We start from the raw sequence: 15,547 nt of genomic DNA, 5'->3' as shown, positions 1-15,547 counted from the left end.
GGCTAGTCTGCAGGCACAGACCCTGATCTACACTGATCAACAATGGGTCTTCACACAAGACTTGTGCAAGTGCAACTAAGAGGGAACTTCTGTGCACATGTCACAGCCAGGAACTTTAGGCTTCATATTCAGACTACTTTCTTTGAGTGAGGGATTTGCACAGCAAACTAGTATGAGGCATTGATTTGTTTAGATAAGTCCACTCTGCATTTAACTTTACTTGCAGTACTATAGGCAGTGGCGTCAACATTGAAATATTAACCAAGGTCACCTTTTTGCCATGTCCTAATAACTTTAAAAAATAAATATGGACCTATTCTTTGAAATGTGGACATAAGGGTTATCAAAGATAACTGATTATCTTTCATAAATTTCAGGTCTCATTATCAAGGTCAAAGGTATAGTCGAGTATGTTTGCCAATGCTAACCATAATTCCTACATTAAAGATGATAATTCTGTTGTCTTACTCTGAAATGATATGGACCCTTTCTCCATATGCAGTTGTTTGAGGGTGGTCCCCAGCTGGTACCAGCCTTGTTGGAGAACGGTCTTCTGGAAGCCACCACCAACACGCTGGCATCACTGTGTACAACCTCAATGGAGGATGTTGACTACGAATGGAGTAGCAGGGCATTGACTGTTCTCTTAGATGACGTCAGACATATCCTGGCTTGCATTGCTAATAGAGTCTTCAGGTAAGTGTGTTCCTTGGGTATTGTAGATTGTTGTAGTTCGTTTAGATCTTACCAAGTTCTTTCAGCAGTTGTTGATAACAACAAGGGATCTTCTGCCTTGTTGCTAAGTGCTCGGTATATTAGAGCAGAGAATGTAATAATAACCTGACATTATTATGCAGAGTCCACTATAAGACCTGTGTGGTGTTACAAAAAGCTGCTTGTAAGTTATGCATGGCTTTATGCATGACTTTACGCTGAATGGAACATCTTCTTAGGTACTGAGTCAGCTGCATGGGGTTAAACCATTTAACACAAAAACAGGTCACCAGTAATGTCATCCATAACTTATGAGCAGATTTATAAAATAACCCCAGACTAGAAAAGCTAAAGGATTTACCCCTAGTAAAGAACAGTAATTTGTTGTTGTGTGTATGATTCTAGTTCATCATTTTTATACAAGTTTTATTCCAGCTATAGCTGAGGATCTGCTTTTCCAAATGTCCAAATTCATTTTTACTAACACATTATGGGTTATAGACTGACCATCACATGTACTCCATCTTTTTTTGTCTTTCCACTTCGTCCAGCTTATCAGGTGATCAATACCTTCAGCACCTAGAAGATATGCTAACCCTCCTGGGTGGACTGGAAGAGATGTTCCAACGGAACTACGGCACACGCTCCGCTGCGTGCCGTCTGGTTCACGATGTAGAGTGCCATGTCATCAGAGAAGTCCTAGAACACTTTCAGTCTACCTCCAAGGCTATAGAGTCTAGCCTAACAGCTGGTGCTAGATCAGGAACACTACAAAGAAGCATCAGCTACTCAGGTATTTCATACATTTTAACCACTCACCCATGTTTTGGCTACCATTGCTCACCATGTATTAATTAGCTTGAAATGCTACACAAAAGTGCTTGAAAAGATTATATAGCCATCTTCCATATTTTAGGCTTAAAAGTGTATGATACAAACAAACATCCTATTTTTTTTTTTTTTTGTTGAAATGCATGATAGACTTTGAATTCCCTTCTCAAATTTTTTTTTGCCAGCTCTTTTGTGTCAGCTATATCTAATGTAACAGTGACTAAATTATTCTAACTTATGAAGAAAAACTACTGTGTGTAATTTTTCTCTTTGATTGTAAGAAATACAACCCATTACCATAGATATTATTGTATATACATTGGACCATATTCATGAATTTTATGTTTATATTCATACTATAATTGTGTGCAGTTTAATATATCAAAAGAAAATAAGATTTTGCTTTTGCCGCCTTTGTTCCATGAATAACAAAAAGAAATGATCTTATTTACTAGTCAGTTGATTTTGCATGGATTGAATAAAATAGATACACATGGCATTGTTGTCAATGTTCTAAAACTGTTTTAAATTCATTGAAATGTATATTTCAAAAAGAGTGATTATGTTATTTATGACATTCCTTTGACCATATTTCATACAATTCATATTCATTGATATATATTCATGTTTTTATCAGAGCGACAGTATGAAGCATACCGATGGAAAGAACGGATGAAATCTATTGGAGATAGTCCGGAAGCAGGTCATTATTCATCTCCTTTCTCTTATCTTCCTCTAATCTAACCTTCCCATCATCCTAATGAAACCCATCCATACAGACAATGCAAGGGAAACGAGTATGGTCCAGATAGACGGTTTTATGTTCACAGATGGTTTGATTCTAAGATCTTCTAACACCATCATGACTAAGCCCATCTGGCAAAAATGCAACAATGTCCAGTCAGGCAAAAAAATCCAATTTTCAGGGGCTACTTACTCCCTAATTCTGCAAAATTGGGTCGCAATAAATGCGATAATCCAGGGCTCTTTTGAGCTATTATTTTTGGGGGGGACAAAATTGCCCAGGGCCCCTGTGTAACTCTTTCCCTGGTCCTACCATCTTCAGGGCTCCGTAACACAAAGGTTTGCAATCAATCGCTAAAATACCAATGACCAATCAAGATGATCGTTGCATGCGCACTCTGTTTAAAATACTGACCGGAAGCCAATGAGTGCGGTTCTGTCATATTGGCAATTCATTGCAAACCTTTGTGTTATGGAGCCCTGGGCTTACTATAATTAATTCTTATGCCAAGATGGTCTACTTCCCCCTTCATCTTCTTTATTATTTTGTATTTAATTTAATTAGATTTGCTTCATAAAAGAGTTGGAATCTAATTGTAGAAACCAGTATAAGTGATATCAGACCAAGTGAATATTATACAAAATGGTTATATCCTAGATGGGAAGTAGAAAGACTTTCAATTGGGCTGAGTGGCAATAAGACCAAATGGTTATGAGATGAACTGATGATAAAGGAAATAGGATTAGACCATGTGCATGAGATTTTTATTAGGCCAGACTGAAAAGTAATCACTTAATATCCCAATGGGATGAAAGAAGTCCTGGGACCCGTTTCATAAAGAACAGATCCACAGTTTCTATAATAAGTTTACTATTAGCCAGTCAATCAATTTGAATGATTTCAGTAGCTAAAACTGTTATAGCAAATTTGTTATCATAATGGGCCCCTGGCTTTATAGAAAGGAATGTTGTCATTCTGTATTGGAATTGTTAATGAAAATGTTGAAAAACCAGTTGTTTTTCCCTTTGTTTATTTTTCCTTTATTTGGGGGGGGGGCAGTTAATTTTTTTTTCTATTCCTACATACATCTTCACCACCATCATATTAATATGTCCATATAAAAAGAAGACATATCTGGCTTTGATGTAATGATACGTGCATACATGTATATAAACTCAGTTTATTATTCTAACATTCTCTTAAATCATTTTAAGTTATATTAGCACTCTCAGTAATGTTGCAGGGCAGAGGTGTGTTTGGTAATGGTTGATTTTTATGAATTTAAAAATGCCCTTTTGTATTATCTGCTGCTATCTCATTGAAGCTTATTTTAACTTTATTTTTATTGCATTTTCTCATTATTTTTCATGTTACAATATTCTAAATGACTCCATTTATCAGTATGAATTATATCACAGGGACTGAAGAGTAATATGCGATTATTTATATTTTTTTTATAAACTGTTGATGAAAATTTAGTTATATCAGATATTTTTTTAAGGTCGAGACCTATCTTTGTATTGAAGTTTTAACCTAAAGTTGAGAGTAATATGATAGAAAAGAATACTTTCTTACATCACCATTCATAAAGAGAGACCTGATAAAAATGAGGTAAACTAATGCATTATTATTATATTCAAAATGGTCTGTTCACAAATAAGACAACCTTTGCAGCCAGGAGGTCAAATTGCAGTTTTTCTACATTGCTAAATATCAGGAAAGGTTATATGAATAAAATAAATTTATATAATTTTTCTGTAAATTTACAAGGATTGCTGTAGCATCTTTTGACACTGGAGTCTTCATCTGCTGCTATTGCATTGATGCTGCTTCTGGATTGTATTTGATTTTCATAGCAAATTGCCCATTTGGTGCAACATTTAAAATGATGAGGATGTTTATAAAACAAATTTTATGAAATTTGGTTTGAATTCAATATAATAAAAGGAATACAATCTATAAACAACATACCTGCTAAGTGAAAAATGTGTAATTTTTTCCCCATTTTTGGAGGCCTCCTTTCCAAACCCAACAACTGAATCTGCAACATGGAAGAAGCTTTAACATTGCAGAGAATAGGATTTTTCCTGGACTCTTTTATTTTTTCCTTGGCTTTTTTTAGCATTGCGGGGGCGAAAGGGCAAAATTGCTGCGAGCCCCTGTGTAATTATTTTCTCTAAGACCTGCTAATTGTTGCTTCAGAATAACAGCTCATCTTCATGTTGCCATAACCCCTGCTTATTAATCCAACAGCTGGTATACATAGCAGTAGCAGAGGTCAACCAGACACTAATGATACTTTCTGGGACTACACCAAGAGACCTAGGACTTCAGTACCAAGTATCCACAGGGATCACTCCTCTTCCTTCACGGACCTGCTCCCTTCATCTGCTGCTGCAGGTACTAACACTCGCTCACATGCATGTGTCATTTATGAGCACTAATACATGGATGATGCTTGTTATAATCAGGAGTGTAATATTCTGGATTTATATTGTGCCTTATGTATTCTGTGTCTATTACTTTGTAGTTTTTTTGTATGGCTTTAAAGATGCATATTCCATATCGTTGCTGGGCGAGGAAATCTCATATCTCAAAATAGGTCAACTATTTAGGAGAGAACACTTTGACATGGTGTAATGACTTTGATTGTATTGAGAAATGGGAGAGAGAGACAGAGACAGATGGACATGCATATATTTGGACAGAACATCATTTGATAGATTATCTAGTCTTAAAAAACAAACCTGATTGTAGATATGATGATTTGTTGCCCTAGTGATATTACGGTAGTTCATACAATCTACTTAAATATTCTTGTTGAAAATGCTGCCCTCATCTTCTTGTATTGCAAAGGCTCAAAGGCCATGTCTTTTTCACCCTTTTTCTTGATTTATGGTCTTTTGTACAGAGATGTGTCAGATTGTCACAAAACAACTTCAAAAATAATTTTAGTGATGCTGCTGTTAACATTAACAATAGTCCAATCCTTTTGTTTGAGAAAGATTAGAGTTATAATAATTTGATGAGGTCAGGCAAACGTCTGAGATTACTTCCTGGCAGAACCTCATGCTTCGTTAATTCTTTTGTTCCTGTTTCAATCTGTACATTTAATGGCCATACTTGAAATTATATTACCCCCCCTTGTGCCTTTAACTTAATTTCTCTTATCTTTGTTTGCTGGATTGTATAATGATTACTTTGTGTGTATCATATGACATTGTAAATTATTTTGTGTGAACAAATTGAATTTCCATTTGTACCTGATTGCATTGTGAACAATAAAAATATCTGAATCTGAAATCATAATGACAGAGTGCTTGGGGATGCAGTTATGTTGCCTAGCAATGCACATTTCAATTCTGTAGTAGAATGGGAATGATCAATTGAATGTGTTCTCTATTGAAGCTCGTCGTTATTCAAGCAATCTGGAGTCTTTGCTGCGATCAAGAAGAGTAGATAGCTTGAATCGAGGTGGATCTGGACGTGGAGGGAACAAAGACGGTGTGCCGGCCACGGAGCAGGAGATGGCTAGGAGATTCCAAAGGCTATGTCTGCTAGCTGTCAATCTGGTTGTTAACAGTGGTAAGAATGGAGATGAGGATAACTGTTGATGATGGACGCAGCGGTGGTGGTGATTAGTATGAGGATGATGATGAGGATATAGTTGATGGTGTTGGTGATGTTGATGACAATGATGAGGAGGAGGATGATGGTGATTTTGGTGGTATCAGCACATTGGTGGTTGGTGGTGAGGAGGAAGGGGAAGATGGTGATGAGAATGGTCATGGGGATTTTATTTGAGGTTCTGGTGGTCGATGGTGGTGATTGTTGTAAGTTGTTATCTTCCTAATTGTGATGGAGATTGTGGTGATGACAAATTGAAATGTAATGATTAATGATTTTTACTTTAAAGCTATAATCATAATGAGCTAATGAGCACCAGAAATCATTTGTGGAAAGAAAATCTATCTTTTTTTTTTTTGGGGGGGGGGCTCATACTCATTTAATACTTACTCATGCATGTCACAAAGTACTTTATGTAACCATGGTTGTAGACTCTGGTAAAGCTCCTTTTTTTTCTCCATTCATTAGATCTGTCACACCCATCCTATCGTCCAGTCATTAGCCTGACTGACGACCTCTCAACACAGCTTACCAAGGATCTCTTTCACCTACTCATTGAATCAATGGGTGCCACCATGGTAAGACCCACTCCGAACACGAAAGTTTGTTGGTATTTTTACAAAGATTATTATATTTTACTTTGTTTTACATTTAACTTGTAATTCTACGTTACATATCACTGCATAAATACGTTTGGTTTGTTAAATCATTGTGTCATCTGTTTTTAAAAGGTAAACATCCTTTAAATTTACGTTTTTTCTTCGTAAAATTACTAGTATTTTTTACAGTGTAGTTTCCTATTTCATCAATGAGTATCGATTTAAATTTATTTGATATAATTTGTTGCATATACACTGTATGTCTATATTTAAATTTGTTTCGTAGTACTAAGTTATTTTTACCTTGTTATTGATGATTTGTTTGAAATGTAAATTTTTGCAATTTGGCTTTTCCCACAAAGAAAGTATTTTTAATAAACCATTTTGAATTGAATTGAATTAAATTAGACTCTAGTTTAAATTAAACTCTTTTCTACATGTGTGGTTTAATCAACTATGGTTTGCCAGATGTGACCGAAGTCTTAACAATAGATTCAATTCAATTCACTTTCAGTTTATTCTACATTTACAAAAAAATATTCTGTCATAGTCGGAAGACTAATAACGTTTGAAAAGTTTGAAATAAAGAGATTGTATTGTAAAATATTAGCTTATACAGCATACAATAGAATATTCTACCTGTTCTTGTATGTACATGGTAAACAAAATTACTTTGGTTTTCATTTCAGGAGAAGAAGGTTAGCATCAAGCGACGTCAGTTTGACAGCATCGTGTGGTCCTCAAAACCGACCCTTCAGCTTCAGCTAGCTCGTCTCTTGGTTCATATGATGTCACCAGCTCAAGACCTGACCCTAAGGATTTTTACTTTGCAAGTGGCTCATGTTGACAGGTCCAAACAGATCCTCAAGTGTGTTTTACAAACAAGCATGCAGGTATGCTCTCACAAGCACCCAATGTCGAGTCACGATAGGATGATTATAGTGACTATGGGAATGTTGATGACGATGGTGATGACGATGATGACAATGATGATCATGATGATGATGATGATGAAGATGATGATGATGATGATAACGACAATTATATTGATTTTTATCATCGCTTGGTATTGATGATGGTGATGATGATATTGATAACAAGGATGAAGTTTATAATGGTGATGTTGATGATGATGATGGTGATGGTGATGGTGATGATGATGATGATGATGAAGATGATGATGATGGTGGTGGTGGTGGTGGTGGTGATGATGATGGAAAATATGATGGTGATGATGATGGTGGTGGTGGTGGTGGTGGTGGTGATGATGATGGAAAATATGATGGTGATGGTGATGATGATGATGATGATGATGGTGATGATGATGATGGTAAACACGAGTCATTCACTTGAAATAGACATAGACATGCTTTTTCTCCTAACAATAGTCATGTTCATGTAACTTAACTATTAATGTGAGTATCTGCATCAAATGTATTTGATTTTTTTTTAATGGTTTTGCAATTTTACAAATACATAACGCACACCAGAAAGGCAATTTTTTTTTATCTTGTTATTCAAAAAAGACCAAAAAAAATCTGTTATATTCTGTTTTCTCCACTCTAGCAATATGCCAGCAAGCTGGAGCTTTACCTCTATGACCTGCTTCATAACCATCATGATGACCTATCGGAAACAGATCATATGTTTGGTATGATCCTAGTTGATGTTCTCAAGGAATGTGGCTTCCAGTCCTTCAATCCTAATGAGGATGATCCCCAAGCTATCAAAAGTCTAGAAGAGGTACGCCATGTGGATGTAACCTGTAAAACGTAGATTGACATACTTGACCTATTTGATCTTTGTGTGAACTGTGCCAGTGCTAAGACACTAAGACAATTACTACTTACATGTATGTGTAATTAAGAGTGAAAATTATTCAAAAGACAAAATATACCATTATAGTAAACAGTTTTATAGAGTGAAGTGACCCAATTAGATTTCTTTCACCAGTTACCCTCACCAAATCCAACTTCATACATATCAGTCATTCAGTGAGTAGTCCTTCGTTTTAATTTTTCATTTAGCTGGTTTACTGACTGAAGCATAATTTCAGAATCTTATGTGAGTAAAGAAAGCAGGAATCTTGTATCGGAAATCTGATGCTGCAAAGGTGCACAGATGGCAGAAGAAGAAAATTAATGGTATATCTTACAATTTTCCTTTTCCTGTTTTGTTGTTCAGGACTTGAAGACAACTTGGACGGATCTTGATATTGCTAGGTCAGCATGGCACAAACAGCGTCTAGAGAAAGCAACCAGATTGAACCAAAGAATGAATGATATGGCCAGGGACATTACTCATTCTGCTATGGAAGTCACTCAGGTACACTGAAATGGGAATCTCTATCATCTCGATAAACTAGAGGAATGGGTGTCGCCTCATTTTCTTGTTCAAAGAGATCCATAAATTTATCCCATCATATATCGACCAGATAGCTCACAAATCCCCACTTCATCCACAAGGCAATCACTTGAATTAAACTTTTCTACGATTAGGGACAACAAAGATTATGATGTATATTATGATGTATATGCTTTATACCCAATAATATTAGTACATGGGGGGTTATAAATGCAAATTCCCTTTTATTTAATGTATTTTTATGAAAATTAAATGAGTAAATTACTATTGATTCATTCATGTACATGTAATAAAGCAGAGTGCCCATTTTTTGCAAGATGGCATTGTACTTAATATTTCTACCTCTGTAATAAGCAAATATCTTATGTTGATGTTTTCTTTTCTTTATCATAGGTTGTTGGTAAATACCAGAATAAGCAGCGTTTCCAATTCTTGGAGCACATCAAACAAGCCATGTCATCGGCTTTAGATGTGAGGACGGCATGGCAGCATCTCATCGAACAACTTACACATGAGAGGTAAGAAAAAGGCCCTCACATTGACAATTATTGCTCTTGATTTACTCACTTTTTGTCTCACCTGCATAGCAGAGTGAGACTATAGGCGCCGCTTTTCCGACGGCGGCGGCGACGGCGGCGGCGGCGGTGACGGCGACGGCGGCGGCGACGGCGGCGGCGGCGTCAACACCAAATCTTAACCTGAGGTTAAGTTTTTGAAATGACAGCATAACTTAGAAAGTATATGGACCTAGTTCATGAAACTTGGCCATAAGGTTAATCAAGTATTACTGAACATCCTGCCTGAGTTTCATGTCACATGACCAAGGTCAAAGGTCATTTAGGGTCAATGAACTTAGACCATGTTGGGGGAATCAACATCAAAATCTTAACCTAAGGTTAAGTTTTTGAAATGACAGCATAACTTAGAAAATATATGGACCTAGTTCATGAAACTTATACATAAGGTTAATCAAGTATCACTGAACATCCTGCATGAGTTTCACATCACATGACCAAGGTCAAAGGTCATTTAGGGTCAATGAACTTTGGCCGAATTGGGGGTATCTGTTGAATTACCATCATAACTTTGAGAGTTTATGGATCTGATTCATGAAACTTGGACATAATAGTAATCAAGTATTACTGAACATCCTGTGCAAGTTTCAGGACACATGATCAAGGTCAAAGGTCATTTAGGGTCAATGAACTTTGGCCAAATTGGGGTATTTGTTGAATTACAGCCATAAATTTGAAAGTGTGTTGGTCTAGTTCATAAAACTTGGACATAATAGTAATCAAGTATCACTGAACATCCTGTGCGAGTTTCAGGTCACATGATCAAGGTCAAAGGTCATGTAAAGTCAAAGAACTTTGGCCACGTTGGGGGTATTTGTTGAATTGCCATCATATCTCTATAAGTGTATTGGTCTAGTTCATAAAACGTGGAAATAAGAGTAACCAAGTATCACTGAACATCTTGTGCGAGTTATAGTGGTTTTCAAAATCAGCACTGCTGCTATATTGAATCGCGTGATGCAGGTGAGACGGCCAGAGGCATTCCACTTGTTATTTATACCAGACATATTCAAATTTACTGGGTCAGCAAGATTTGCCGTTTGTATTTTTGTAGTTTGTATTTTTGTACTTTGATATATTTTACCTCTGGCTCATCAAATATACAAGAATATACATTTAAAACAGAGAAGATCTTATTGTACTGATGTCAGCGGGTCCTCAGCAGTACCTAAGGGATCATCAGTGATTTGGCCATTTAAGTAATGGACGCTTTACTCTGGCTGGCCAGTGCTGTGTTAGGGTTCTCTAAACAGCTCCCACGTTCACACCTACATGTATACCTGCTTTCTGCACCAACCATGCCAATTTCCATCTTCGCCGCTGCACTCATCCTCTTCACCTACCTCTTCCCTCCCTCCCCCAAAATATCGCTCATCTCCATCTACTCATCACAGAACAAACTGTTTCTTGTTTTGCTTATAAGTATGAAGTTCAGCATTTTTTCCATGTGTATTGTTGATTTGAGAGAGTAAATATTTTATTGCCCCCCCCCCCTTCCTTGGTATAATCACAAATTGACATTAACTGATACTGCTTATTTTGTCCCACGTTGCATTCACCTGCAGGGCTGTGTGGTATGACCCTGAGACCTACCCGTTACACTGGCAGCTCGATCCTACAGAAGGACCAGGGAGGGTGAGGAGGAGACTCCAGAGATGTCACCTTCTCATCCCTAAGAAGTTCTTTCTACCTGAGAAGCAAACCAAACACAAGGAGACCTGCTCTCGACCGCTGGCCTATCTCTTTGATAGCAGCTCACAGTCTCAAAGCTCTTCAGAACTCAAGAGAAGACTGCAGATGAATGAAAAGATCAGGTAGAGTTCACCTACTCATAAGTTGTGAATAAATTAATGATATAAATAAAACAATTGAGATTGGTGTAGTCTAAGTTGTTGGATATAATTCAAGTCAGGGGTACTTTAGTTGGGTCTATATATCTTGACATCTTCATTTCATTTCATTGATTTAGAATTGATTCATGTACTTAAAATTTTAATCAAAGTTTAATTGCAAATATTGAGCACAAAGTTGCTCTTTCTATTTGAAAGAAACCATTAGATTATCAAGACTTTATTTTTTCAAGAAAGGTTGTTAACTTTCATCTGATTGTGCATTTAAAGTGATTGTCACCTCAGTCTTATTTTGTCAAAATAGATGATTTTTTACTGTACTAGAAGTTTTTGTGAAAGAATAACAGAGCTTATTATCACTAAAAATGTTCAACTGCAATCATTACTGATCCACCTCCCTATCCTTTCTATCACCTATGCAGTCTTGCATCAACTTGTGTCAATGTCACACCGGCTATGGAGACAAGGGGTGAACTGCTACTGGGCAATAACAGCATGTACTTTGTTGGTGAAGAGCCGCTGAAAAACACCATTGATGCTAGTCTCACTAAGGTTTGTTGTACAGTCTATCCCAGCAAATTTCTTTTCACTTCAGGGGATCGTTTCAGGAAGTAATTGTGTACTGATTTTCATTGACAACTAAAGCTATTGAAATGCTGGCATTGGATTGGCTGAATGCAGATTTGCCTGTGAAAAGTAATGAGACATTTCATGAAAATGTACTGGCTGTATTTTGTAAATTCATTATTATCTAGACTCAGGATTGGGACAGGACTTTCAATCGCTGACGGATCATTTCTTGTCAGAAATGCAAGAGGTTCTGCTTGTCAATTCTGCTTAAATTTAGCCCTCCCCTTTTCCTTCAACTGTTGCTTTATCTTCCAGTAGTAATATAACTGTATAAATGTCACGTTTGGAGCTGCTATAGGCTTTGGGAATGGCTATCCCATTGTTTTTTATTTTTATAATTGTAGATATGAACCTGACTTTAAATATTTTTTTTCTTCTCAAGTCTTTTTTTTTTGGGGGGGGGGATTTCAAATAGTGGATGATAAGAATAATGCTCCCCACAATTACATATATTCCCATTTTCTCTGCAACAGTCCATTTCAGGCAATTACCTTATTTGTATTCATTTGAATTCTTGACCCTTTAGGTTTCTATGGGTGACACTGACCTGATGACCATCTGGTGGACGTACGATGAGATCAAAGAACTCCATCTGAGATGGTATCAGTTGAGAGACAATGCTCTGGAAATTTTCCTAACCAATGGCAAGACTCTACTGCTTAGCTTTGACAACACGGAGGTAAGAGTTTATTTCCGTCTTAATCATAGAGTGTAAAGACACGCATTTGACAGTGATAAGCAAGATATAATTACATTCAGATTATTTAAGGAGTTCATTTGATTACAAATACAAAATGAAAGACTAGATCATAACAAGATGCATTTAGATACAAATGACAGTATTTCAATGAAAGGATTTGCTTTGGTAAATTTTCAGGATATTTACTATTTAATTTGTAAAGTTGTTTGCAAAGGAGCAGAATTTCCATTTCATACATCCATGCTCATTACAATTAAACTTTGTTTCGAATCTCTTTGTAGAAATTTATATCAAAGTACTTTTCCAATGTACCAGGGCTATTTGATCTTTGGGGGAGAACTGCTCTTTGCCTAATGTAGTAGTAGCTGATATTGTTATTCAACATTTCTGAAGGACCTTTTTAGAAATATTGTGTTTCGTAATTGCTAAACAATATTCTTTTGACAGCATTTCATGAAAAGACTTGTTGGATGTTTTAACCGACCTGCTGTTATTGTACATGTAGTACCATACCAAATCTCCCCAGCAATTCAAAATGAAGGAAAATTGCCAGATATGACATTTTCTTGAACATTCCCATTGGAAATGTGGACTCATAGACCACTTGATTTTTTATCTTCACCAGGAGCGTCAGAACATCTTCCAACAGATCAAGTCCATGGACCTGCCTAACCTGATCGAGGTGGACAGTGTCCTCGCCCTCACTCAGGCCTGGCGACTGGGCCAGATGACCAACTTTGAGTACCTGACCCAGCTCAACAAGCTTGGAGGTCGCTCCTTCAACGATCTGATGCAGTATCCAGTCGTCCCGTTTGTCCTGAATAACTACGTGGATGAGAAGATTGACTTGACGAAAGAGAAGTACTTCAGAGACCTCACCAAGCCGGTGGCAGTGCAGAATAAGGACAGAGAGGAGAGATACAAGGAAAATTTCAAAGTGAGCTTCGTTACAATTTCTGACTATAGAGAAATTCAAATGGAAAATGAAGGAGTTCTGAAAATGTATATTTTATTCCAACTGTTAAATGAGAATCTAGTTGTTTCCATAGTCTAAATGAAAAAAAATTGATGTATGATATCTTCAAATTTCATTCTTTTCTTTTACCATCTTTCTCTTTTAACCCATCGCCCACTCTAACCAGGTGGTCCTCGTTCAAAGCCTTTGGGGATTACAAAGTCAGTAGTCAACAGTTTAACCCATTGCCTACTAGAACGGTTGGTCACTGTACAGAGACTAAGGGGATTACTACATTCTGTGGTCAAAGGGTTAAGAAAACACTGTTGCTTTAGAAGGATATCATATGTGAGACATCATTTCATTGATATTCAGTGTCTTAAAGCTAGTTACGTGCTGAAATTGTCAAGTGTAAAACCAATGTTTGTTGTTCCTTACAGGCCCTGCAAGAAGAGTATGATAAGAATCATCGTATGGGAGAGGAAACCACCTTGGTAATCGCGCCATACCACTATGGTTCTCACTACTCAAACAGTGGCACAGTCTTGCAGTACCTTGTCAGGCTCCCACCATTCACTCAGATGTTCCTGCACTACCAAGGTTGGTCATATATTTACAAAAGGATATTGGATGAAGAGTGATGTTGGTAGTTAGATAATGAAGATGGTTGTGTGTGTGTGGTATTGGTGATGGTGATGATCATGATGATGATGATGGATAATGATGATGGATGATGATGACGATGATGATGATGATGGTGATGAAGATGATGATGATGATGATAATGATGATGACGATGATGATGATGATGATAATAGTGGTGATGATGATGGATAATGATGACAACAACAATGATATTGACATTGTCAATTATGATGATGATGGTTATTGTTGTATGATGATAGTGATGATAATTGGCTGATGATGATGACGATGATGATGATTACAAAGATGATGATGATGGTGATGGTGATAATGATGGTGACGTTGATATTGACAATTACGATGATGGTCGTTATGGTTGTGCGATGATGGTGGTGTTGGTGATAATCATGGTGATGATGACCATGGCTCACCAACAATCACCCTCTCCTTCAACAATAGGTAATGTTCATTTTAAATGAACTCTAATCACACGATCAATGAATATAGCTATTTTCAAAATCTCTTTACTTTATCTATAACAGTAGCTTTATCTTTACCACCTTTGCATTTAATATGTATTGAATAATAAATAAAAATCATATCTACAACAATTGTGTGATCTCCAACTTGCAGATAATCACTTTGATCTCCCGGACCGGACGTTTCATTCTATCCAGACCTCTTGGTTTCTATCTTCCTTCCAATCTACCACGGATGTTAAAGAACTCATTCCCGAGTTCTTCTTCCTCCCTGAGTTCCTCTTGAACAATCAAGGTTAGTCTGGATGACAAGGATTATAGAAAATTTGAATAGCACACATAGCAAAATAACAGCAGCAGCAAAAAATGCATTACAAGAATAAAACTTCAACAATGAATGAATGAATGGATGTTCTTGAAAAAAAACACTCTAATGTGTGTATGTCGTCAGGTTGCCCCTGAAAATGATAGGTGATATCTGGGATTTCTGATAATGACTCTTTTCCCAATGTAAATTTGGTCTATGTTATATTGGAATTGCACGGGTTTTTTTTAAATAAATTTCAGTGTTAATAATTCCTGTCTATGTAAATGTCATTAAGTTCTATGACATAACATTTATTAGGTAGCAAGAGTTTACTGATACTTCAGTCTGTATAACATAATTTTCAAACTTTAATAAGTGCAGATGAAATAAAATCAAACCCATGTTCTTTCCTTTCATTTTCTCATGGAATCAGACAGTACCCCCCTTCTTATGAAGAGGAATAGAATTATTGGTGTTCTGAAAATTATCAGATTTTTGTAGATAGTTGGTATTTCAAAGCATAATT

General features: G+C 36.6%; 1 protein-coding gene across 3 annotated transcripts in view; it reads left to right on the top strand.

Moving 5' to 3' along the window:
• LOC129264527 (lysosomal-trafficking regulator-like) overlaps window positions 1-15,547 on the top strand; it is a 56,660-nt gene that overhangs the window by 23,724 nt on the left and 17,389 nt on the right. For 2 of the 3 annotated variants that reach the window (XM_064102541.1, XM_064102539.1), the window contains exons 21-36: window positions 503-696; window positions 1,266-1,507; window positions 2,183-2,248; window positions 4,544-4,690; window positions 5,699-5,875; window positions 6,386-6,495; window positions 7,206-7,409; window positions 8,083-8,259; window positions 8,701-8,841; window positions 9,274-9,398; window positions 11,021-11,269; window positions 11,728-11,857; window positions 12,462-12,614; window positions 13,261-13,572; window positions 14,031-14,190; window positions 14,869-15,009. In XM_064102541.1, the coding sequence (XP_063958611.1) occupies window positions 503-696; window positions 1,266-1,507; window positions 2,183-2,248; window positions 4,544-4,690; window positions 5,699-5,875; window positions 6,386-6,495; window positions 7,206-7,409; window positions 8,083-8,259; window positions 8,701-8,841; window positions 9,274-9,398; window positions 11,021-11,269; window positions 11,728-11,857; window positions 12,462-12,614; window positions 13,261-13,572; window positions 14,031-14,190; window positions 14,869-15,009 (2,728 nt within the window). Of the gene's footprint in view, window positions 1-502; window positions 697-1,265; window positions 1,508-2,182; window positions 2,249-4,543; window positions 4,691-5,696; window positions 5,876-6,385; window positions 6,496-7,205; window positions 7,410-8,082; window positions 8,260-8,700; window positions 8,842-9,273; window positions 9,399-11,020; window positions 11,270-11,727; window positions 11,858-12,461; window positions 12,615-13,260; window positions 13,573-14,030; window positions 14,191-14,868; window positions 15,010-15,547 lie in introns of all 3 variants that reach the window. The other variant, XM_064102540.1, reaches the window with a different exon arrangement.

This window comes from Lytechinus pictus, chromosome 7 (genome assembly GCF_037042905.1).
Source record: "Lytechinus pictus isolate F3 Inbred chromosome 7, Lp3.0, whole genome shotgun sequence".
NCBI lineage: Eukaryota > Metazoa > Echinodermata > Echinoidea > Temnopleuroida > Toxopneustidae > Lytechinus > Lytechinus pictus.
The sequence above is the reverse complement of the archived record's forward strand: the minus strand, read 5'-3'. Positions and strand labels throughout refer to the sequence as shown.